Genomic DNA, 24,639 nt, shown 5'->3' on the forward strand with positions numbered 1-24,639 from the left:
GACGTCACGACCAGAGGACAGCAGGGGCCCCAACTCGTCTCTTCGGCCGTAGTCGTTCCTTCGCTCGGCGCGGCGGCTACCACGTGACGGCCTCCTCGGCCCGCCGCGTGAGGGCGTTCGCTAGGAGAGGATAAACGGGGCGCCGCAGGCGCGCTCCGCTTAGTCATGTCTGAGGAGTTGTACAAGGCGTCGCTGGAGCGACGTGTTGCGCGCAAACGCCGGCGCCGTGCCGAGGAGACGAAGAAAGGCAAGAGCGGTTGGCTAAGCAACGCGCCTATGCCGCAGAGTGGCGAGCCCGGCGGCGTTCTACAAGTTCAGTGAGCGAGAGTAGTTTCATGGACTCTCTGAATGCCGAAGAATCGTCTATGAGTAGTGCAGATCGATATAATTACCACTATGTAATTACCAGTGTTCAGACCAAGAGTCAGTACTTTACAGACCACCAAAGCGTGTTCATTGGAATAAACGAACAGTAGAAACCATGTTGTGTCCTGAGTAATTCTTTAGTTGCACAAAAGGCGAAGCCATGCCAAACCACCAGCAGAGCCAAACGCAGCCAGGGAGCTATTGAATCACTCAGGCTTGACCAGAGCTAAGCCACAGCTAATTTTATAATAGTAGTAGAGAACTTGGATTCATATTTTCCATGACTGTCGCGGCGCCACAAAACATGTCGATCTTATTGGCAAACCTAGACCACTCGTATGAGCGCAAACGAAACGTTTCAGTCAGTCGCCCCTTAGTCACTGAATCCATGTCAGTCCATCAAACGAGGAACCCTGTCAGGCGCGCGTCTCCCATATTTCAAAAGGGGGTCTCTTCCTTTGTCTGAACAAACTGGATGTGCTCTTTAGTCTTTGGGTGAGCAGTGCAACCATTGGATTGGTTTGGTTGGTCAAGCCGCGTGCGCGGCTTTTTTTTCCTCTTTTTTTTTTCCTTTCTCCTCAGCCATTGTACATGACTGAAATAAATGCACTGAACTGAACTGAGGAACGCTGTAGTGGAGGGCTCCGAAAATTTCGACCACCTTTAACGTGCAGTGACACCGCACAGTACGCGGGCCTCTAGAATTTCGCCTCCATCGAAATTCGGCCGCCGCGGCCGGGATCGAACCCGCGTCTTTCGGGTCAGCAGCCGAGTGCCGTAACCACTGAGCCACCGCGGCGGGTGCAGTGCAAATATTGTCGCACCACCTGTATAGTGCAGCTTGGTAATACGGTTTATGGTTTCTAAGGCTTAACGTCCCAAAGCGACTCGGGCTATAAGGAACGCCGTAGTGGAGGGCTCCACAAAATTCTGACCACCTGTTTTAATTAAATAATTAATTAACAATTAATTAAATACTTCAAGTGCAATCACCGCACAGTACGTACATGGGCTTCGAGCACTTCGCCTCCATCTAAATGCGACCGCCGCGGCCGGTATCGAATCAACGTTTTGGGTTAACAGCAGAGGACCACAGCCACTTATCGATTAAGATGGTCGCGTTCTTCAACAACACTGTGAACGCTGTAGCTCCTTAAGAAAAGCCGTGGCGCCTTGATGGATGCTATGGTGTTTTAGGCACACTTGTGTACAAGCTGTAAATGATTTCTTAAGAACCGAACGCAGTGTACTAAATATATGTTTGTGTATGTCTAACCAACTGGCCCCCCAGTTCGTCCTGAGTGCTGTACTAGAGTGTGTGGTCGTCTAATGACCTTCTTAGATAAGTCTTCTGTAAGCAAAATTATCATTACTTCAACAAACGAAGCATGTTTCTCCTTCTTCTGGGGCTTCATCCCCGTGCTGCTCCCAGTGACACCCGCCGCAGTGGCTCACTGGTTAGGACCCTGGGCTCCTGAGCCGTACACAGCTTCGAACCCGGCCGCGGCGGCCGCGTTTCGATGGATGCGAAACGCAGAAGACGTCCGTGTGTTGTCCGATGTCAGTGCACGTCAAAGGTCCCAAGCTAATCAACAATGTTCCGGAGCCCTACACTGCGGCACCTTTTAAAGCGAAAAGCTTCACTACGCGGGCCGGAGCCGAGCTTCGCGTATGCCGGGTATGCTGCAAAAGCCATATTCTGCGCATGCGCGAAACCGAGTGGACTGGTCACGCGCAGCGCAGGTGGCCGCCGATTCCGTAAAAAAAAAAGAATAGAAATGAGCACAGAAACCAGAATAAAAAGAAAATGAAGGAATAGAATCTAAGAAATAAAAATAAATAAAAGACAAACAGTGCGCCAGGAAACTCTCGTATCTCGGTGGACGCCCGAAGCGCGCAGTAAGGGAAGGAAAATGAAAAGACTGGTTATAAGAAAAGGAAACGACGCCTGTCTCTCTCATATCTCGGTGGATACCCGAACCTCGCCGTAAGGACCTTGAGGAAAATTAAATGAAAATTGGTTAAGGAAAGGAAATGCCTGTCTCTCATATCTTGGTGTACACCCGCACGCAATAGACACCACAGTGCATGTCTCTAAAGCAACCTTGTAAGATAGCACCGTATTCACTACACGCCCGTCTCCTCCTCTCCCTCCCCCCGTGTATTGGACCTGCACATCCAGAACGATGGCAAAAACACCACCACCGTCAAGAAACTCAAGCAGGTTGTAGGCGTGATATCACATCTCATCCGCAGGGTTTCGGGACGTCATAGAGGCATGAAGGAGCGCGGCCTATGTCGCCTCATTCATGCCTTTGTCCTCAGTCGTGTGCTGTACACTACCCCATACTTACAACTATCCAAACTATTAACGCTTTGGGTGCTTTGATTCGCAAGGCATTCAAGGTAGCACTTCATCTTCCCCTCAACACACCCACCGACAGATTACTAGGCCTGGGCCTCTGCAACACGATCGGGGAACTGGTGCAGGCCCACCGAGAGGTCCAATACATCAGGCTCACACAAACTTCCACAGGTCGGTATATCCTGGACTCCCTCGGAATCAGAATACCGGCCAATGACCCAGCCCTTCTCGCCATTCCACAACCCCTTCAGCGGGAGCTCCTCATCAGGCCGCTCCCGAGGAATATGCACCCGTCCCACCATGAGCAGCGCCGCAGAGATCGTGCGTAGGCACTCCATCGAGCGTACGGCCCCGAGCCGGACGCCTTATGGGTGGACACTGCCTGCACGGGTGATGAAGCGACAGCAGCTGAGGTGGACTCCTCTTTATCCGCCCTCCTCACACTACCTCTCTCTCCAGACACCTCCCCAGAGGCTGCAGAGGAAGCCGCATTGCACTTGCTATCACCCGCACGGAAGCCCGTTACATTTTAAGTGATTCTAAAATTGCGATTCTAAATTTTGCTCGAGGCCGAGTCCATATTCCTGCTTTTGGCATACTGGACTCGCCCGATGCACACCCGCCCCGTCAAGTGGAGCTGATATGGGTGCCCGCGCACTCCGGGAATCCCGGAAACGAGGCCGCCAACCTTTTAGCCCGAGGTTCTTTAAACCGGGCTCAGGTGTCCTCGGATCGGGGATTCACGAAGGAGCGCATGCATTCATTCAGCGAGCTGACGCAGGACTACAGAGCCTCACGCCAGCTCTACCCCCGCCCTACTCCTCCCTAGATAACAAAGAAGCAACACTCTGGCGGAGACTACAGACACACTCTCTCCCCTCACCCCTTACCCTAGCCCACTATCAGTCCTCCTTCCCCACTCCGGCATGCGCCCTATGCCCAGAACCCTTCGCCTCTTCCCTCCACATACTTTCCCTCTGCCCGGCGCACCCTCCCACGCGGGACCTAGAGAACCTCAAGGCCTGGGAGGACTGGGAGACCCTGCTGCGCTCGGAGGACCCCGCCGTACAGACCATCGCCACCGGCCTGGCTGCCAGTGTTATGGACCTTAGGAACATAAACACTTGAGTGCAGTGGGGTCGTGCGGGGACACTGCGGCGTGCCCCGAATTCCTGTCACAATAAAGTTTTATTGCGAAAGCAACACTAGTTGCACTTTCAGCCCGCCGCGTAGCGAGGCCGGTAGCGACCATATTAGCATATTGGATTGGATTGGATTGGATTTGATTTGATTGGATTAGATTGTATAACCGATGCATCACCAAAAGTCTAACCACAAGCACCACCACGAGCTACACTACCAGCTGAACCATGGCCTGGCTACGGATATTGCTTTCGCAATTACCGGGCTTAACCAAGCTAAGCCACAGCCATTTTTTTTTCTCTCTCTCTCTGTCCTCCTCCGCCTCTGTAGAGGCAGTGTGTGGACGGCCGAACGCCTCCACCGTTATCGTGGTGCTCCCAGTGCATTGTGCGCGAACTGCGACAGCCATGACGTCAAACCAAGCGTAACTGAACCTTTTCGCTTGTATATCCAGGCATAACCACAGCTGAGCCACTGCCAAATTCTTTCTTCATTCGGAGGTGCTGGTGTTTCGCCTCTGGTGGAGTGGCACACACAACCTGGGCGGGTTTGTTTATGGGGTTTAACGTTCCAAACTGACCTAGGCTATGAGAGACGCCGTACTGAAGGGCTCTGGAAATTTCGATCACCTGGAGTTCTTTAACGTGCAATGATATCGCACAGTACACGGGTCTCTAGAATTTTGCCTCCATCTAAATTCGACTGCCGCGGCCAGGATCGAACCCGCGTCTTTCGGGTCAGCAGCCGAGCATCATAACCACTGAGCCACCGTGGCGGCTACACCAACTGGGGGGATTAGTAATGGTGCCTCGCGTCCACCGAGAAGTGAGATAGGTAATGCGCCTCTCATTGCCTCGTAACCAACTTTTTCTTTGATTTCGGGGGCTCTCTCATTCACGCTCATTGCTGAAGTAACTTTTTCAAAAGCATCCATCGCACCGAGGTGTCACTTGATGAAAAATTTAGCTGCGGTTTTACTGTTGAACCTGGTTAGAGTGTGGAAGCTGTAGTATATCGGGCAATTAGACGCGGCGTGGTGTCTGTGAGCGTGTTCCAGAGACAAAATTTGGCTGTGGCTTAGCTGAGGTTAAGCCTGGATATCTCGAAGCGAAAAGCTGCGGCAAGGAGCCGCGCGTGTAGTGAATACGGTGCTGTCTTAGAAGGTTGCTTTAGAGACATGTGCTGTGGCGTGCATTCCTCTCGGGTGTACACCAAGATATGAGAGACATGCATTTGCTTGCCTTAAAAGCAATTTTAATTTCATTTCATTTTCTTTAAGGCCCTTACGGCGCGGTTCGGGTATCCACCGAGCTATGAGGGAGGCAGGAGTCGTTTCCTTTGCTTAAAACCAATTCTCTTTTCATTTTCCTTCCCTTACGACGCGGTTCGGGTGTCCAACGAGATATGAGGTGTTCCTCACGCGCTGCTTGTCTTTTCTTTATTTTTTTATTTGTGCAGCGTGAAACTTCACTCCTTTCGGCTTAGTTGTTGCATTTGTTGCTGCATCTGTTGTTGCATTTGCAGCATGAGTGTTTTTAGGTCTTCCCCTGCCGTGTTGGTCAACAACTAAGGAGTGCGGACGTGCGTCGCATGGGCTCCGCAGATTTCAATCCCCACGGACTATCTCGACCCACTGGGCCACCAACGTTTTGTTGGATCTGAAAGAACTCACAAGCTGGATCACCCGGACACCGGTTTCAAGACGGTAGGACCATTTTTGGCAATATTACCGGACTTTGAAGCCCCGCGTGGCTCGGGCGACTTTTTGGTGGGAAACGCTCGCCGCTGAGCCTACTTAGGCTTAGCACGACTACGGGCGTTCGCGGGCAGCCAGGCCCGCTGAGCAACCGCGATGCAGCCTGGAACCGCCTCCCGCACCGCAGAATACCAAAATTTTGAGCCCTCAACGAGCAGAATAGCCCCGAATTTGCTAGAAGCACAAGAGATGGACGACGCGTTCCTCGACATCTCCGACTCCGAGAATTCGGCAGGCGGGGGAATCGAGGAATCCGCCATGCAGGAGCAGCAAGACACCCAAAAAGAAGACGAGGCAAATTGGGAATTGGCCCTGACCAAACGCCAAAAGAAGCGACAGAGAAAAAACGGACGGAACGCCGCGGCAAACGCCCCAATTTCCCCGGCCGCACAAGGTGACCTCGGAGGGGTATCCCCGGCGTCTACGCCCACAGCTGGCGTTCCAGCTGCCGGCGCGCTGAAAAAAGACGGGAAAGGAACGCAACGGCAGCTCAGGCGAAGGCTGCCCCCGCTCCCCAGGGACGATTTTAAGATTATTTTGCGACCGAAGGGACTTGTAGTCAAGTCGCTCCAGCAATTCCAAGTGGCCCGGGCCGTAGCCGCGGCATGCAGCAACAAGTTCGAAGGACGAGACCTGATCACCAGGCTCCGTACAGGATCGAATATTATAATCGTGAGCACGCCGAACGAAGAGGCCGCCCAGCTCGCGAGACGCATCACTAGCCTCAAGATCGAAGGACGCTCATACGACGTGAACGCTTACGTGGCCGCACCGGAAGACACCCGGCGTGGCGTGATACACGGAGTTGACCCCGGAGCGACACCGGAGGAACTGAAAGCCGATTTGTGGACGCGCACACAGGGTGTTACCATCCACAGTGCTCGAAGACTAGGCAAGACCAAGACAGCTGTCATCACTTTTGACGGACCCATAACACCGAAACATGTCATCTACTGCGGAGCCGAGTACAAGTGCTACCCGTATCGGCCCACAAGACAAATCTGCTACGTTTGCTGCCAACAAGGTCACCGCTCCGACGTGTGCCCCACACCGGACGCCAAGGCTTGCAAACAGTGCGGGATGCAAAACCCGCCAAAAGACCACCAGTGTACCCCGAGATGCCTGATCTGCGGGGGCAACCACGCTACCGGATCGAGGGAGTGTCAAGACCGATTAAAGAAAGCCAGGGAGCCGCGAGGCAAGGCCAACAGCGGCAACAACGGCGGCGGACGCGAGAGCAGACGTCGCAGCCGGAACGACCGTGGCGAGAAACCGAGGTGGTTCAGCTCGGAGGGGGAGTCCTCCCAGAGCCGCTCGAGATCCCGGACGTCACGGAGCAGTTCACGGAGCCGGTCACGGTCCTTTCCGCCCCTGCCACCCCCGGCCATCAAGGGAGGGAGCCAGCAGCAGCAGCAGCAGCAGCAGCAGAACAAGCAGAAGCAAGCCCGAAAGAGCGGCGGCGTCAAGGTGAGCTGGGGAGCCGAAAACCCCTGGTTTGCTCCGCACTCGGGAGGGATAACTAACAAACAGAACACAAACACAAACAGCAACCGCGACCAACCTAGACAGGAGGACGCGGAGAAAACAGCGCTGAGACGCGAATTAGAACTATCACGCGCTAGGCAGACAGAGCTAGAGCGCAAAATAGCAGAGCTCACGAAGGCAGTACGAGACCTTAAGTCGAACAGCCCTCCGCAGCCACAAACATTACAAACCCAAGCCCAGTCGCAAACAGGCAACGAGGATCTCAGTCAATTTAAGGCAGAAATCCAGCAAATGATGCAGCAGATGATGCAGCAGATGATGCAGCAGATGATGCAACAAGTGCAACTACAAGTCACAGAACTCCGGAGCAGCATCCGCAAACAGAAATTCGCCGATAACATTAGAGAAAAGGCCTACCACCGGCCCGCGCTAGCAGCCCTCGCCAACTCGGCCACAAACAACACTGAAGCTTAAATATGGCCAACAAAACCTTAGGCAACAAAGAAACCCTAGACATATGGCAATGGAACTGCAGAGGCTACCGCAAGAAGCAGGGCCTCCTCCAACAACACATTCATACACAACAAGCACCGCCCGACATTATAGCGCTTCAAGAGACGGGCACTACGCCAACACTCGCAGGATATACGTGCTACGAGACTCAAGAGAAAGGAAGAACGGCAACCCTAGTCAGTAAGGCGCTCATCGCCATAAACCATGACAAGATTGCCGACACCGACGTAGAACACGTGATAGTAGAAATTATACCAAAGAAGAAAAGAAAGAGGGGCAGCATCTTCCTTGTGAACGCATACAGTCCTCCAAAACAGAGGAAAGCAAAATTCCATGAACTTTTCCATGGCGCACGCAACCTAGCAAAAAACAACACGCTAATCATACTAGGAGACTTCAATGCCATGGACAAAAGCTGGGGATACCAAACAGCTAACCCAAAAGGCAAAGCACTAGCAGCGGCAGCAGAAAACACTGACTGCACCCTCCTCACAGACTCAGACACTCCAACCAGAATCGGAAACAGCGTCAGTACCGACACCTGCCCCGACCTCACATTCATACGGGGAGCGGGACAGGCAGTGTGGGAGAACCTGTTAGAAAATCTGGGCAGTGACCACTATATACTTAAAACACAAGTAACCTCAGACAGGCTAAAGCGCCAGCTGGGATCGGCAAAAATTACGGATTGGAGCGCTTTTCGCGAGGCATGCGACGGGAATCTCGCCGCGAAAGGGATCCAATCGATAGAAGAGTGGGGAAACATGCTGAAAGAAAAACAGCGCAAGTACACTAAAGAAATCGCGCGAACGACGCAGACACCCGAGGTGGACGCCAGGCTGCTCAAGCTATGGGAAGCTAGACGCGGGCTCACCAAGAGGTGGAAGAAACAAAAGTACAACACAAAACTAAAACTTAAGATCGCAGAAGTCACAGCGAAAGCAGAAGAGTACGCGGCGCAATTGGCAAGGCAAAACTGGCAACAATTCAGTGACTCCCTCAACGGAACTTTGAGCACATCGAGGACGTGGCATATACTCAAGGCTCTCATAGATCCAACAAAAACCAAGGCAGAAAACAACAAAGCCATCTACCGGTTAATCCACCAGTTCAAGGGACCAGATTCAGCACTCCTGGAAAAATTACGCGTTAAGTGCTTCGGGGACACACACCCAGCAGCTTACGCAGAGCGCTATCGAGGAAGTGAAAACGACACCTTGGACAGACCCATCACGCGAGAAGAGGTCTACGCAGCGATTCGAAACACAACCAGAAATACGGCCGCGGGTGCAGATAAGATCAATAACGCACTCATCCGCAACCTCAGTGATGAGCTAGTCGCTGAATTAACGGACTTTCTCAACAAACACTGGGAAGCGGAGACCGTCCCCGAGGAGTGGAAACATGCGGAGGTTGTCATGATTCCTAAACCAGGCAAGAAACTACAAATTGAGAACCTCAGACCGATCTCGCTCACATCGTGCCTAGGAAAACTGTACGAACGAGTGGTGACGCTGAGATTACAACAGTACATGGAGGACAACGAACTGTATCCCCACAGCATGTTCGGTTTCAGAGCAAAACTATCGACCCAAGATGTACTACTTCAAATCAAAGAAGAAGTACTTGGGAACGTCCCCAAGAGCGGAGAAAACATAATACTGGCATTGGACATCAAGGGGGCTTTTGACAATGTCAGTCACGAGGCTATCCTTACGGGCATGAACGACCTGAACTGCGGAAGGAGAATCTACGGCTACGTCAAAGCCTTCCTCTCAAATAGAACGGCAACGATTGGCCTGGGGGAGCTCAGATCAGACAAATTTCTTACTCCAAATAAAGGAACACCTCAAGGATCGGTCATCTCCCCTACGCTCTTCAACATAGCCATGATTGGCTTGGCAAAACAGTTAAAAGCAATCGACGGCATACACCATGCCATGTATGCCGACGACATCACCATCTGGGTCAACACAGGCTCGCTCGGAGAGAAAGAAGAGAAATTACAAAAGGCAGCCACCTGCGTAGAGAACTACGTCAGAGAAAGAGGGCTAGCATGCTCCACCGAGAAATCAGAGCTCCTGAGAGTTTGGAGAGGAAAACAAAATCGCACAGTCCCCACTAGCGACGACTTAAAGTTGAACGTCTACCTCGACGGGAAGTCGATACCGGAAAAAACACTCATCAGAATCTTGGGGATGTGGATACAGTCAAACCAACGCTGCACTCACACTCTCGCCCTACTCAAAGCATCCACTCTACAAGTGGCCCGCATGATCACGCGCATCTCACACAGACGTCATGGCATGCGAGAGGAGGACACACTTAAGTTGGTCAGAAGCCTGGTAGTCAGCCGAGTGACATACAGCCTCCCCTACTATAATCCCATCAAGAGTGAGGTACAACAGGCGGACGTGATTCTACGCAAAGCCTACAAAACCGCACTCCACCTTCCTCACAGCACTTCAACTGAAAAGCTCCTAGCCCTAGGACTACACAACACTTTCGATGAATTGAGAGAGGCACAACTAGTCTCCCAACTGCGCAGACTACAACAGACCCCATCTGGCAGGGAGCTCCTAAAGAAACTGGGCCGCGCCGATCAAATTCAAGAAATACAGAGGACAGAAACAATTCCGGACGAATATCGCAACACACTAAAAGTAACGCCAATACCCCGGAACATGGATCCCAACCTACACAAAGCACGCAGAGAGGCAAGGGCTGAATACCTACAAAAGGCATTAGCACCCCAAGAAACGACGGTATACGTGGACGCAGCCACATACACCAGAACAGCGGGGCAGCACAACAGCAATGCGGTAACAACGGTGATTGACTCAACCCTACGCGAGATCACCAGCGCATCACTACAAGACTGTACGATAGTCGAGGCTGAGGAAGCGGCCGTCGCTCTAGCGGCAGCGGAGGGCTATCGGTCTAAACGGTCTCTAAAAATCCTTACAGACTCACAAACAGCATGCCGCAACTACCTACGCGGCAGAATAGGGCACAGAGCGCTCCGCATACTCCGCTCTGGGGGCCACATAACACAACGACAAACAAACGGAGAACCAATCAGGCATACGATAGTATGGACGCCGGGACATACGGGAGTAACAGGGAACCAAGAGGCGGACAGGATAGCTCGAGGGTACACTTATTACCGAGCATCCAACGTAGGCGACCTCGAGGGGAACGAACCTGTACCCCAAGATTATTCGGCGATTCTAAATTATTACAAGGGCTGCAGAAAGCGGTATCCACCACCGGACAACTCCCTTAGCAGAGAGGACTCTGTCGCGTGGAGACAGCTACAGACGGGCTCCTACCCGAACCTACACGTACTCAACAAAATATATCCAACACAATACAATGACAAATGCCCTTGGTGCCAAGAACCCCCCACGCTTTACCACATAACGTGGGCATGCCAGAGGATAAGCGTGGTACCAGTGATAACAAACCCGAGTGCGGAGCAATGGGAGGGAGTGCTCTCCAGCGATCGTCGGGTCGACCAAGAAGGTCTGATTCGGCGAGCAAAACTGGCAGCAGCATCCAGCGGAGCCCTGGACTAAGGGCAACCGACCTTTGAGCAAGATGGACGAAGCCATCTCAAAACCGCCGAACACAATCCGAATCTAGAGCTAATAAAGTTTTCACTCACTCACTCACTTCCGTAATTACGTTAAAAATCAAACAACACAGAGAACACTGAACGACGCCAGAGACCGCCTCTTTAATGAGCGTAGGTTCGGTACAGAAACCCAAGGGAACAATAGTAGCTGCAACACAGCAACATGGCAGGAGGACAACAACTAGAGATTTGGCAATGGAACTGCAGGGGCTACAGGCGCAAGCAGGGGCTCCTGCAGCAATTCATTAGCACTAGGGGAACCCCACCAGACCTAATCTTATTACAAGAAACAAACTGTACCCCAACCCTAAGAGGCTACTCATGCCAGGAAAAAGAGAAAACAGCAACACTCATTAGCGACAAAATAACAGCAATAAATCATGGGGAAATAGCAGACAAACAGCTAGAACACGTGATAACTGAAATAATTCCCCAAAAGGAAAAGGAAAGCAAAAAGCACCTTTGTTATAAACATATATAGCCAACCTAAAAACAGGGGAAACTTCATTAAGTTTTTCGCGGAGGCAAAGAAACTTGCAGGGCAGAACACCCTAATTATAGCAGGAGACTGCAACGCGAAAAGCCCGCAATGGGGCAGCAAAAAAGAGGACATAAAAGGGTGGAGCATATGTACAGCAGCAGAAAACACAGGCTGCGAGCTACTTACGGATGAGAGCCAACCCACAAGCCAAGGCAACAGCGTAAGCGTAGACACGTGTCCCAACCTAACCTTTGTCAGAGGAGCTAAAAAAAGCAGAGTGGGCAAACATACAGGAGAACCTAGGCAGCGACGACTATACTCGTATAATCAGAGTGGCCATTGAAGCCGAAAGCATCAGAAGGAAAATAGGCAAGGTGAGACTGATAGACTGGGACGCCTTTCGCACCCACTGCAAAAGCATCAAAGGCGACATCACGTCTTTAGAAGAATGGAGCCAACAACTTAAACAAATAAGAGATACATATACCAAAAAAGTTAACCGCACAGAACAGGCACCAGAGGTAGACAAACGACTTCTCGGCCTATGGGAGGCAAGGAAAAGCCTTACCAAACGCTGGAAGAAACAGAAGCTTAACAGGAAACTAAAAAAGAAGATAGCAGAAATCACCACGAGAGCGGAAGAATACGCAACACAACTGGCTAGACAGGGATGGCAACAATTCAGCACAACACTGAATGGCACCCTAGGCACGGCCAGAGCGTGGCAAATACTAAGGAAGCTCATGGACCCATCGAAGAACAACGCAGAAAGTAACAAATCGGTACAAAGACTGATCCACCAATACGAAGGGACGGAGGAGCAGCTAATCCAAGCAGTAAAGGAGAAAAGCTACGGAAAAGAACAGGTGAACGCCTACCAGGGAGAATACCAAGGGAAAGAAAACCAGGACATGGACAAACCGATAACAAGAGAAGGTTATTCAAGCCATAAGGGCAACGACAAAGAACACGGCAGCGGGGGCGGACAAGATCCAGAACTCGTTGATAAGAAATCTCAGCGATGAAGCGGTAGAACAGCTCACAAAATACTTAAACAACACTGGGAAGAGGCAACGGTTCCGAAAGAGTGGAAACACGCTGAAGTCGTTATGATACCCAAACCAGGCAAAAAACTGCAGATAGAAAATCTCAGACCTATCTCGCTAACATCGTGTCTGGGCAAGCATTTCGAAAGAATCATCACTAAAAGAATATAAAGACACCTAGAAGACGGAGGATGGTACCCCAACACCATGTTCGGCTTCAGGGAACATCTATCGACCCAAGACGTGCTGCTTCAGCTCAAAGAAGAAGTACTAGAAACAATGCCAAGCAAAGGGGAAAACGTAGTCATGGCCGTGGACATCAAAGGGGCCTTCGATAACGTTTCCCACGCAGCAATCATGGAAGGCATCAACGCCACCAACTGCGGAAAGAAAACACACGACTACGTGTGTGTGTGTACGCATAATCAGCTACGCCATGAAACGGATAGCCCTCCAAGGGCTGTCCTTTGCCCTTTAAGGGCAACATCCTAAGGGTTGCCTCGTGCCACGTAAGGGGAGGCAGGGTTTGCCCCCTCTGCATTGCTTGGCAATAAATGTTTCCACCCCCACCGGAGCGGCTGAAGGTCGCTCAAGGTAAAAACGACGTGGTCGGCGAAACTCACGGAACATGCCGTAGTAGAGCTTTCGCTTTGAAACGCTAACCCTCTTCGCTGCGCGCGTACACATAGTCGAACCGCCAGGGTTGCTGAATGGTTATGGCGCTCGGCTGCTGACCCGAAAGACGCGGCTTCAATCCCGGCCGCGGTGGTCGAATTTCGATGGAGGCGAAATTCTAGAGGCCCGTCTACTGTGCGTTGTCAATACACGTTAAAGAACCCCAGGGGGGTCGAAATTTCCGGAGTCCTTCACTACGGCGTCCCTCATAGCAGGAGTTGCTTAGGGACGTTAAACGCACATAGCACATAGCCCATAACCAGCACATAGTCACTCGTACCAGGCACCAATGCTCGCGCCAAGCTCCAAAAAATTACGAGGAACATTAGCGGCTAAACTAGTGAAAGGTGAAAGCCTGAGTGCTTCATTCTGCTACGCGTTTGTTCCCTTCACAATCTGCTGGTGCATTAATTAAGTGCCAATCAATGACTCTTAATCTTTGCCTTTAGGAGTGGAACGCGACCGCGTGTTGTAGTGCTGCCAGGGAGTCCACGGAACCCCACCACCCGTTCGGCGCGATGCGTTGCACTTTGAACGCAACGCTTTTTGAGGAAAGGAAATGGCGCTGTAATTCTCTGTCATCTCGGTGCACACCTGAACCGCACCGTACAGGAAGGGTGGAAGTGGAGTAAAAGAAGCAAGAGAAAGAGGGGCCGTAATGAAGAAAATGAAAATTGTATTTGAGGAAAGGAAATTACGCAGTAAATGTGTCACATATCTCGGTGGCCACCAGTCGAAAATTGTATTTGAGGAAAGAAAATTGCGCAGTAACTGTCTCACATAAATCGGTGGACACCCGTCAAAATTCGCGTGCAGTGACGTCACGACCATTTCGACCAATCTGAAACGCGGACAAATTTGCTAACACGTATTGGTCACGACAGTATGAGCCATTAAAGGCTTTCGCCTAAAAAAGAACGCCGCAACCTCCAAGCCCGTGCAGACGGCGACGTTGGCGACGTGTCCAGCAGTCGAAGGGTGGCGTTTGACCAGGGCGGACGCCTTCAAGCTCGCTGGGTGCAGGTGCCCTGACCAGCGTTGATGGTGGAGCTGATTTGGATCTCCAGCACCTGTCCTGCGGCTTCGCAGTCATCCCTGTACCATGTGAGCAAATATTTGCTGACTTTTCACTTCCTGCTGAAAACTTGTGTGCCGTGTGGAGAAATAGCTTGGCATAAGAATAAGTCGCACTGTATTGAGGTTATTAGTTGTTTATTACCGTATTTAATTCTCGAGTTGAATTTGCGAACTATATTAGGCCAGGCGTTAATACCGTTTGTTTTTTTTTTCACATAAACGCACCTTTTATTCCTAATCGTTTCTCCGGGATGCGTATCTTGAGTTGGTCTTTGTTCAGTCAAAGAACTCTAAGCCAATTTAAATACCGGTGGTCGAATTTCCATGTGAAGGTGAAATTCTAGAGGTCCGTGTACTGTGCGGTGTCAGTGCACGGTAAAGAACGCCACGCGGCCGCAATTTCCGGCGCCCTTCACTGTCTCTCATAGCCTGAGTCGCTCCGGAATGTTAAACCTACATAAACCAAACCAAACCTTCTTAACAATGCAATTCCCCATCAAACGGCCTCGAGCCTCCCTATCTAATTAGCTCATTCATTCATACCGTGGATTGGCATTTCTATTCAGTTGGCGTTCCGAAACGCGTTTGCACGACTCGGGTGGAATTTTCGAACACTAGCGCGCGGGTTTTGTTCATAAGCGTTTTCGCGTGGCTCGGTAGACTCATTGCATCGGCGGGATGCGCCGCTCTGCTTTTGTTTAGTGAAAAAGGACTCCGCCTCCTTCTCCGCAAAATCAAAAAACGGACGTGCGTCAGGAAAGAAAAGGAAAGGAAAGGTTCATAACTGCCTTCTTGGGTCAGTGGACACCTTAATCGCACTTTGAGGTACTACGTGGCGGTATATAGTGACAAAAATGTGCGCTGCATGCGTTCACGTTCATGAAGTTGCGGCAGAAACACGGCGCTAGGCACCTCTTCCTTCTCTCCCTCCCACCTTCCTACCTTTCTTTACGGTGCGGTTCAGGTGCCCCATCGAGATGAGAGAATTACTCCGCCATTTCCTTTATTCAAAAACCAACATTTTCGACTTTTCAATGCGCAATAGCCGCCAGCGTTCCTTGGCGTTTGCCGTTGATGTTCCTTGGCGTTTGCCGTTGGCGTTCCTTGGCGTTTGTCGTCGGTTTTTTCTTCACACTGGACGTTTGTCTTCTCTGTTGGTGTTAACGTTGTACACTGATTTTGAGGAAAGTAAAGGCGGATAACCAATTTTCGCATCGAAATTTTGACGCAACCGTTCGTCATGCGCTGTTATCATTGGTGCCATAACATTTCTGATTGGATACAGTTGGCTTATGGTTTGTGGCGGTTTAATGTCCCAAAGTCACTAAGGCTATGAGTGATGCCATAGTGAAGGGCTCCGGAAATTTCGACCACCTGGGGTTCCTTAACGTGCACTGAAGTCGCACAGTGCACGGGCCTCTAATTTCGCCTCCATCGAAATTTTACCGACGTGGCCGGGATCGAACCCGCATCTTTCGGGGAAGCAGCCAAGCGCCATAACCAGGGAGCCACCGCGGCAGATCTCATTCATTGCATATAGCTTGCGTCTCTTAGTCACGTTGATAGTTCGCAGCTTGCGCACTGAGAAATGCAACAGAGACGAGCTTCTGAACGGTGATTCCACAACGCTGAATCCACGAAGGTCTGAGTGAAACTTGTTCACTCGAATATCTCTCGCGAACTATCTTCCAATCTTCTTAATCACGTGGCAAGATAGTTCGCGGCAGGTGTTGGAGTGTGCAGTTTTACTCACACCTTCGTGGATTGAGCGTTTGTGGAATCCACGAAGGTGTGAGTAAAACTGCACACTCGAATAGCGCAATTATAGAGGCCCGTGCACTGTGCGACGTCAGTGCACGTTAAGGAACCCCAGGTGGTCGAAATTTCCGGAGCCCTCCACTACGGCGTCTCTCATAGCCTGAGTCGCTTTGGGACGTTAAACCCCATAAACCAACCAACCAACCACGTTTGTGGAATCATCGTTCCGAAGCGCGTCCACGTTGCATTTATCAGTGCGAAAGCTGCGTCGACGTTGAGCGCTCACGATGAGGGCTTTCACCTTCACTGCACATAAGCAGTGTAAAGTGCGCTATGAATTCTTGCTTGCGCTGATTCATCTCTATTACGTCTTCGTTCTTGCGCGATGCGTTCCTTGCTGACACGTTGTATTCACTGTTTGGCTTCTAGTCGCACGTAGTGATCATTGCTTCCTTGTTCGGTACTTCTGTTTTCTTTTATGTTAATTTTCGCTCAAACTGAGGCGCCCAATGAAAGGGATAGTGGCAGCATGCTGTGGTGGCTTATTTGTTTTCTTTGGTTGTACATATTGCTTCAACACGCCTTTGTTTGTTAGTGTGTCCTGCGTTCCTCGTGTTGGTGTTCCATTATTCGCTCTTCTGTTGTGTTAACGATGGGAGGCGGCAGTGCTGCCATGTTTTATTCGCTTTCTTGTTTAATTGAATGCGCTTTTGTTTAACCTTATGCTCTTCTTCTTTTTCGCCTTTGTCAGTGCGCGTTATATATCCGCAGGTGGTAGAAATTATACAGGACCCCTTAACTTCGGCACCTCTTTCTCTCTTTCAATCCCACCTTCGTCCCTTCCCTCACGGCGCGGTTGAGGTGCCCACCAGGGATTGTTACCATGCCTTTCGTTTCCTGATAACTGCTTTGGTTGGTTTATTGGGATTTAACGTCCCAAAGCAACTAAGCCTATGAAGGACGCTGTAGTGAAGGGCTCCAGAAATTTCGACCACCTGGGGTTCTTTAACGTGCACTGACATTGCACAGTGCACTGGCCTCTACCAAACCAAACCAAACCTGATAACCAATCATTATCCTCCGCCATGCATTGCTTGCTGGCACATCATTGTCGTCTTTGATGTAAGCGCTGTTGCTTTGCGGCTTCCATTAGTGCGAAAGCACTTCTTGCCGCACTCCCCGGGTTTCAGCGGCGTCTGTCTAAAACCTCTGCGAAGCAATTGTAATTGGCTCACTGGGTCAGTGGACACCTCAGTCACGCTGTGCGTAGGCGGTGGCATCCACCTACTATTTCAGGCAGTTTCGCCGCCTTTCCTTCTCTCGAAATCACCGGAAGCTTGTTTCGACTCTGTAGATTTTTAGGAAAGGAAGGGCGAATAACTGGCTCCCTTTTTTATGGACACCTCAATCACGCTTTGGTGTGTGTGGCAGTGGTGTCCACCTGAAAAAAAAAACTCCTTTCATGCAATAATTCGTGCTTAGCAATGCTAAACTACAAGCTGTTTGTAGTGTGAGCTACACTGTCCACAGTCTCGCCGTTTTCTGTGCTCCCTCCGTCGACCATACTGAGCATGCCCGAGGAGCGAGTGACGTCACTACGCACAGCTGGCGTGCCTTGCCGCGTGCGTTCGCGGTCACCTCGCCGCGCGCGCTCGCCGCTGCCGCCGCCGGCGCTAAGCCGTGTGACGTCACTACTCACGCTATGTATATCCTGGCATAGCAGAGCTAAGCCACTGCCAACTTTTTTTTTAGTTACACGCGCCATTTTATTACGTCTTTGTTGAGGTCTGCTGCGTTCATTCTTTTCCAGCGTTTTGGGCTGGGCACTCATTACTATCACGAGGTAGGCTCTGTGAACAGGGAAGCAGAGCGATTTTGAAGCACAAGGAAAGTATGAGGTCGGGGTAACTATTTGAATGCTATGAAGGAAGTGAGGAAAAGGAAAATTCGGTTATAACAATGAAGATGCTGAAGGTAGGAATAGGTTTTCTTGTAGTTAAAGAACAGTAAACACACGGCGGTAGAAAACAGATGTTGCAGTAGTATATATATGTATGTATAGTCATAGGAGAGATATGAAGTTTTAGTAAGTTACGGTGGGCTCTTAAGGTCCATATGCTGTCAATGCGAAAGCACCTTTTGACATAAAGTCCTTTTCGCTAAATGTCTTTCGCGTAAAGGTTTGACCTAAAGTTGTTCGTCCTTAAGGCGTTTCCACCAAAGACATTTATCCTAAAGTGCTTTACTCGGAAGACTCACTTTAAACGCCTTCTACCTAAAGGTGTTCCCCATCAAAATCTTCAAGCTAAAGGCCTTTATCATTGTTGCAGTTAATAATGGCCCTGATCATTTTTAGTCATGTTCTTTATCATTCCAAAACTACCGCTATCGCCATCACTCACTGCTGTCTCTCCTAATGTCTACTTCATTGCCTATGATGATCCATTACTACCCTATGCTGCCCTGCTGTGATGTTGTGATGTAGTGATGGGGTTATCGAGCGCCACTTTATGACAGACATCTGGTTTTGCCGCTGATAAGCTTTTGCATTAGTAATGTGCATAATATATTTTGCAGTTGATAGTGATCTATGCCTGCCAATTCTTGGCTGATACCCTATGTGGTCATATGCCATCTTTTCTATAACAACAGAAGAGATGACGCAGACAAGGGCAAAACGTTCAAGCCGTCAACGGGGTTTTTATGTCGTCTTGATACAGGGAACATGCACCTTACGCACCTTCCCTCGCACTGTCAGACTAACGGAGACTACAAAAGAAAACGTTATGGGGAATGGCTCCCTTTCCACCCTAGCTTAGTTCTAGGAGAAGATATACTTGTTGACTTTTTTTTTGTTTCTAAGATGAGCAGCTTCGTAACATGATTCGAACTGTAACTTAAACTTTTCGTTCTTTTTCATAAATCTCGCGAACTTAATCGTAGGCAAATTCAACGCTGTCTTAGCAGCATGGTAACTTTATTCAATAATGCAGCAAAAATACAAGACAACTGTTAACATTCGTACTGAATCAGACGCCTCAGGTACCCGTATCTTAAAGCGGAAGTAATTTCCACTCTCCCAGGAGACCAGTTATGCGCCTTTCCATTGATTTCGATGCACAAGGTCATTTGAAGGTGAAAAGTGCGCATCCGGTGACCGAAGCTCGAGGTCCCGTAGTGAAACTTTCGTTTCAAAAATATTCCTTGTAGCAACATGCCTGGGCTACATGGGCTACAAATACAGGCTTCGTTGTAAAGATACCATGTGTTTAACACCATTTTCTTATGCCAACTGGTTTCATCGCTGTTAATACTCTAGTTCATATACTTGCTCACGTTTACATGCCACAAGTCTACAGCAGCTCTTTTCACTAGGTTTTAGTACCTCTTAATCACTACGAATATGCAACAAGTCCCGTCAGTCATCCCCTTTCACCTAGTCATGCATGAACAACCCGATTTAAATGAAACATGAAACATTATTTCGGCGCTTTTTCAACCGTGGAACTCCTCCCTTAATGAACCCGTAAAATCGGTAAATTGGTTTTTGAGGAAAGGAAATCAAGCAGTCTGTCTCTCTCACATATCTAGGTGGACACCTGAACCCCAAACCGCGCTTTAAGGGAAGGGAGGAAGGTGGGAGTGAAAGAAGATATAAATAGGTGCTGGAGACCTCCGTACTGGTGCTCTACCCAATAATTTCGACCACATGGGAATCTTGTACGTGCATTGACATCGCACAGCCCAGGGGCGCCTTTCGCGCTTCTTCGCCTCCAATGAACCCGAGAGCGCTGACTCTGGCCCCCGCCACAATGTATTTGACAAGTGCTATTTTTCTGGACGAACGCCCAACGCCCACGACGCGGGCGCTTCCTCGCCGACGCGGCTTTGTGCACGCTTTCCCCCCTTTTGCTTTCCCCCTTTCGCTATCATCCTTGCAGAAATAGTCTCATCGACGCGCCACCTGTCGGCACTACCCTGAAATGAAACACTGTGGGGACCAGGTTTGCAGTAGTTTAAAGCGACGCGCGAGTGCACAGCCAGATAGTTTTCTGTTCGCCACTGGATTTGGTAGCTTCATGGCTGCCCCCTGGCCTCACATTTCCAGCATTGCAATCACATCCGTGGCTCTCAGTGCATCCGCCTTCGTAATGGAATTATTATTGGCGGTGATTTAACTTCTGCGTTGCTGGCATATGTAACCCAGAACCACAAATGCCGAATAAAAGCATGGTAACTCCGCGGTGGTCGAATTTTTGTGGAGGCGAAATTCTATAGACGCCCGTGCACTGTGCGATGTAAGTCCACGTTAAAGAACCCCAGGCGGTCAAAATTTCAGGAGCCCTCCACTACGGCGTCCCTCATAGCCTGATTCGAAGTGGGACGTCAAACCACCATAAACTTAAACCGCTCAAAATAGCTTTTAGTGAAAGTCCTACAATTATCTAAGGAAGCCTGACGGAACCTTTTCGTGTCTTGTTCGAATATAGACTGTGATAGTTGAAAACCGTTAATTAAATGAAGATCTCACAGCGATCTGCCCGCAATAATAAATATCAACATAAAAAGAGCATCATGTTCGAAAATGTATCGCATATTTATGAGAAGCTAGCTGTGATTCACATCGTCTGTATTGATCTACGATTGTCATTATGAGTCAACACAGGAACGCTGGGCGAATGCTTGCAAGATATAGGCATTCACGCGCATTAGATAACAGCTTTTTTTTTATCTATACCGATATGTAGGAGGTCCCATTTCAGGGTGTTGCTTCGGGGCATCGTAAAGCATATAATTATAATATACCGACATGAAATAGGAAATGCTTGATTTAAGTGCAGTGGTCTGCTTTATTACTCAACAATGCTATTTCGTATAGGTTAGAAGGTTTGCACCGTGTTGCGTTCGTCTTTAAACGTACCCGTATGCATATCCTTGCTTTCCTATAGCGACAGCGTTCCTCCGGACGCGGTACCTCGCCGCTAATAACGCAGTGGCTGGATTTGAGAACTTCAGCTAGCAGCACCTGAACCTCATAGGTAAGTTTACAACTATTTTCTCGCTACTTATTTGCATTAATAAATTTCAACGCAAAAATATTTAGCTCCGGGGGCGTTGGGCCCAAGGGTAGCGCATCTGTTCATCGGTGCACACCGAAGCACTATATCAGACAATCTGGATTTGTGACTTCACGGTGTTAAAACACTTCATGTATGCGCAAAATTGACGCAGAAAAAAAATATAAGAATCGGCGCCACATTGAGTTCTAATTTAAAATTGTAAATGTTCATCTTATCTTGTGCTCACACTAAACCGATAACTAAGCAATGTCTTCCCTAACACGTAATTGGCTCAATATTGAAAGCGTATTGGCACATACCGGTCATACATCGGACTACAGTAAAACCATCCATTTGCATAATTAGTGGCCGATCACCTGTGCTACTTGGGATGCTCCTAATTTCAGAATAATAATCGTCCATTTGCCGCTTCAGCATATTAAGAAGCTGGGCTCGCTAACTGGTCTATTTTTTTCGACGCACTGTATTTGCTCAAGAAGACTTCAAAAAACATGTGGCGTCGCTGGTGAAAGCGAAAGGAGCGATAAATTTGCTCGCACCGATCACAAAATTGGTGGTATTTAAAAGAGCAGGTGCATTTATTTAGAAATCTATGAGCTTAAATGTCTCGAATGTATGAAACTTGCAGGTAAAGCATACAAAGTCCGTTTGGCTAGTGTTTCAAATGGTGACGTAATGAATAATTAAAATTGCGATGGCCTTCACGCTTCGCCGCTGCGCATAGTGACAAGTGGGGGCCGCATGATGACATCATTGAAGGTACTAGTACATTTCCAACGCATAAACACTTAGTTTGGTTGGTTGGTTTATGGAGTTTAACGTCCCAAAGCGACTAAAGCCCGACCCACATGGAGCGATTTTCTCGCGAAAAACCTGCGAACGGCCGCCCGGCGGCGGTCGCTTGGCCGCCGGCGGCCGTTCGCCGCCGACCAAGCAGTGCTAGATACGTTCGCCCGGCGGTCAGCCGTTCACCGGAAGCGGCGAATGCGAGCTCAGCGCGGACCAGTGAGGGCGCTCTGCTCCAGCATCTAGCTCCGCCCGATTTCCGCCGCGCGGCGACAAACATGGCGGCGCCCTTCGAAGCCGGACCCCTCGCTTCGGATTGAATTCTCGTTGTTGCTGCCTTTTTCAGTGCGTTTACTGGCCGTAAATAGAGCACCGGTCATTCGCTTCGTCTCAGCTTGCCTACAAGAGAACGTATAAGCGATAAATTTGGTTTATTTTTTTATTTAGAGTGAGAGTTCTCCCACTTCGAGGCTTACGAGGAGAGTCGGTTTGTTTACAGTATCAAGACGGCTGCTGTCTGGCGGCGGTCGCCTGTTTTTCGCCGTATGTGGTGCAGCACGGCGAACGCGCGTCGGCGTCCCGCCGCGCCGCATGAAATTCGCAGCGTCTGTTCGCTCCATGTGGGTCGGCCTTAAGGCTATGAGAGACGCCGTAGTGGAGGGCTCCGGAAATTTCGACCACCTGGGGTTCTTTAACGTGCACTGACATCGCACAGTACACGGGCCTCTAGAATTTCTCCTGCAAAGAAATTCCAGCCGCCGCAGCCGGGATCGAACCCGCGTCTTTTGGGTCAGCAGCCGAGCACCATAGCCACTGAGCCACCGCGGTGAAGGAAGAAAACCAAACGTCACCGAAGGCAAAGCTTGCCGAGAGTTCTTTGGCAGCAACAAGCAAGGCCCAGCGGGGTGTGCCTGATGGCAGAGATAGGTGGAAATCTTACCTTCCGTGACGTCACATCGAACTTGCGCTGCGGAGCATTGAGGAGAAGCGTAAATAAAATTCAATCCTCGATTACACCACTATTTTAAATGCTACCGCAAAAACTCTTAGCGTGCTTTACCTACTGGCTCTATACATTTGAATCTCAATTTCGCGCAATTCTCCAGTTGTACAGTTGTCTTTTAAGGTGAAATAAGTGCAGAAGGCGTTGATTTTTTTTTTTGTCCTTGGGTAAACACGAATTACGCATCACAAATTATTGGGACCCGTTCCTAACCGTATTTCTCTATGTGCAGTGGAAGAGGACGCAGTTTCTTCGTTGTCATGTAGGCATCCCCCAGAAGTATCATGCGTCGTGTCCCTGCGTGTTTATTTATTTATTCAAAATACCCCCAAAGGCCCTCATTTGAGGGTATTACATGGGGGGGGACTAAGTACAAAGCATTGTTATAAGGATAAAGATATTGCACTAAAATAAAATAGAAATCACAAAATATTAATCATAAATCGGCATTCACAGAAAGGGTCGCAACAATGCACATAACAGCAAAATTTGAGCATAAATAACAGCACCGCTAGAAAAAGAAAAAGACGACACTGGAAAAGGTGTGCTGAAGTACAAAACAAAAAATATAAAATAAAAAGAAGACAAGGCGGAAGAAAAGAACGCTAAAAAAAATACCTTTTTAGTTGTTGAAACATGAGTGCATAAGATGTTGGAATTTATTTAGATCAGATTCTGTGGCAATTTCTGATGGCAAACCGTTCCATTCGGTTATTGTGCGTGGTAAAAAAGAATAGGCATAATGGAATGACTGGCAGTTAATGCGTTTAACTTTGTAAGGATGATCGCGACGTGGAAAGATAACTGGGGGTGGCTGAAAGAATTCATCATGAAGGGAAGGATGGTGATAAAGCTTGTGGAAGAGTGATAGACGGGAAATTTTTCGGCGCAGTGCTAAGTTATCTAACTCGGCTTTAGTCTTCAATGAGGTGACGCTGGTTTAACATGAATAATCAGAAAAGATGAATCGCGCAGCACGGTTTTGCAGGGCTTCGATGTTACTGATGATATAATTTTGATGAGGATCCCAAATGGCAGACGCGTATTCGAGTTTCGGACGGATTAATGTGGTGTACGCTAGTTTTTTTACATGTGTCGCGGCCTCTTTTAAATTATGTTTGAGAAGTCCGAAAGTACGGTTAGCGGAGGCAAGAGTGAGATTAATATGATGATTCCATGATAAGTCGGATTGAAGGTTAATGCCAAGATACTTGTAACTTGTGGTGAATTCAACACTATTGTTATCAAGAAAGTAGGCGGTAGGAATACGTGGCTTGTTGGTGAAAGACATGAGCTTAGTTTTGGAAAGATTTAAAGGCATTAACCAATTAGAACACCATGTGCTTATCGCTTCAAGATCAGTCTGCAGTGGCTGGCTGTCAGTGTTACAGGTTATACGTCGATAAAGCACACAATCGTCAGCAAATAGTCTGATTCTGGACGTCACGCAATTGGGTAAGTCATTAA

General features: G+C 49.3%; 1 protein-coding gene and 1 long non-coding RNA gene across 2 annotated transcripts; both read left to right on the top strand.

Annotated features, from left to right (window-relative positions):
* Positions 1–5,450: 5,450 nt before the first annotated feature.
* On the top strand, positions 5,451–8,524 carry LOC149347638 (uncharacterized). The gene has a single exon (XM_089587240.1). The coding sequence runs from the start codon at positions 5,727–5,729 to the stop codon at positions 7,587–7,589; it is 1,863 nt and encodes a 620-aa protein (XP_089443366.1). The 5' UTR covers positions 5,451–5,726; the 3' UTR covers positions 7,590–8,524.
* Positions 8,525–14,198: 5,674 nt separating this feature from the next.
* Positions 14,199–23,478, top strand: LOC149347639 (uncharacterized). The gene is made up of 3 exons (XR_016292550.1): positions 14,199–14,571; positions 21,252–21,341; positions 23,405–23,478. It is a non-coding gene; the product is annotated as an uncharacterized LOC149347639 (long non-coding RNA).
* Positions 23,479–24,639: the final 1,161 nt, after the last annotated feature.

This window comes from Amblyomma mixtum, chromosome 4, assembly GCF_055824585.1.
Source record: "Amblyomma mixtum isolate Tamu chromosome 4, ASM5582458v1, whole genome shotgun sequence".
NCBI classification, from domain to species: domain Eukaryota; kingdom Metazoa; phylum Arthropoda; class Arachnida; order Ixodida; family Ixodidae; genus Amblyomma; species Amblyomma mixtum.

What these genes read in the sequence shown, in the direction of transcription:
- LOC149347638 (XM_089587240.1), top strand. Translation starts at nt 5,727, where the DNA reads ATGCAGCCTGGAACCGCCTCCCGCACCGCAGAATACCAAAATTTTGAG.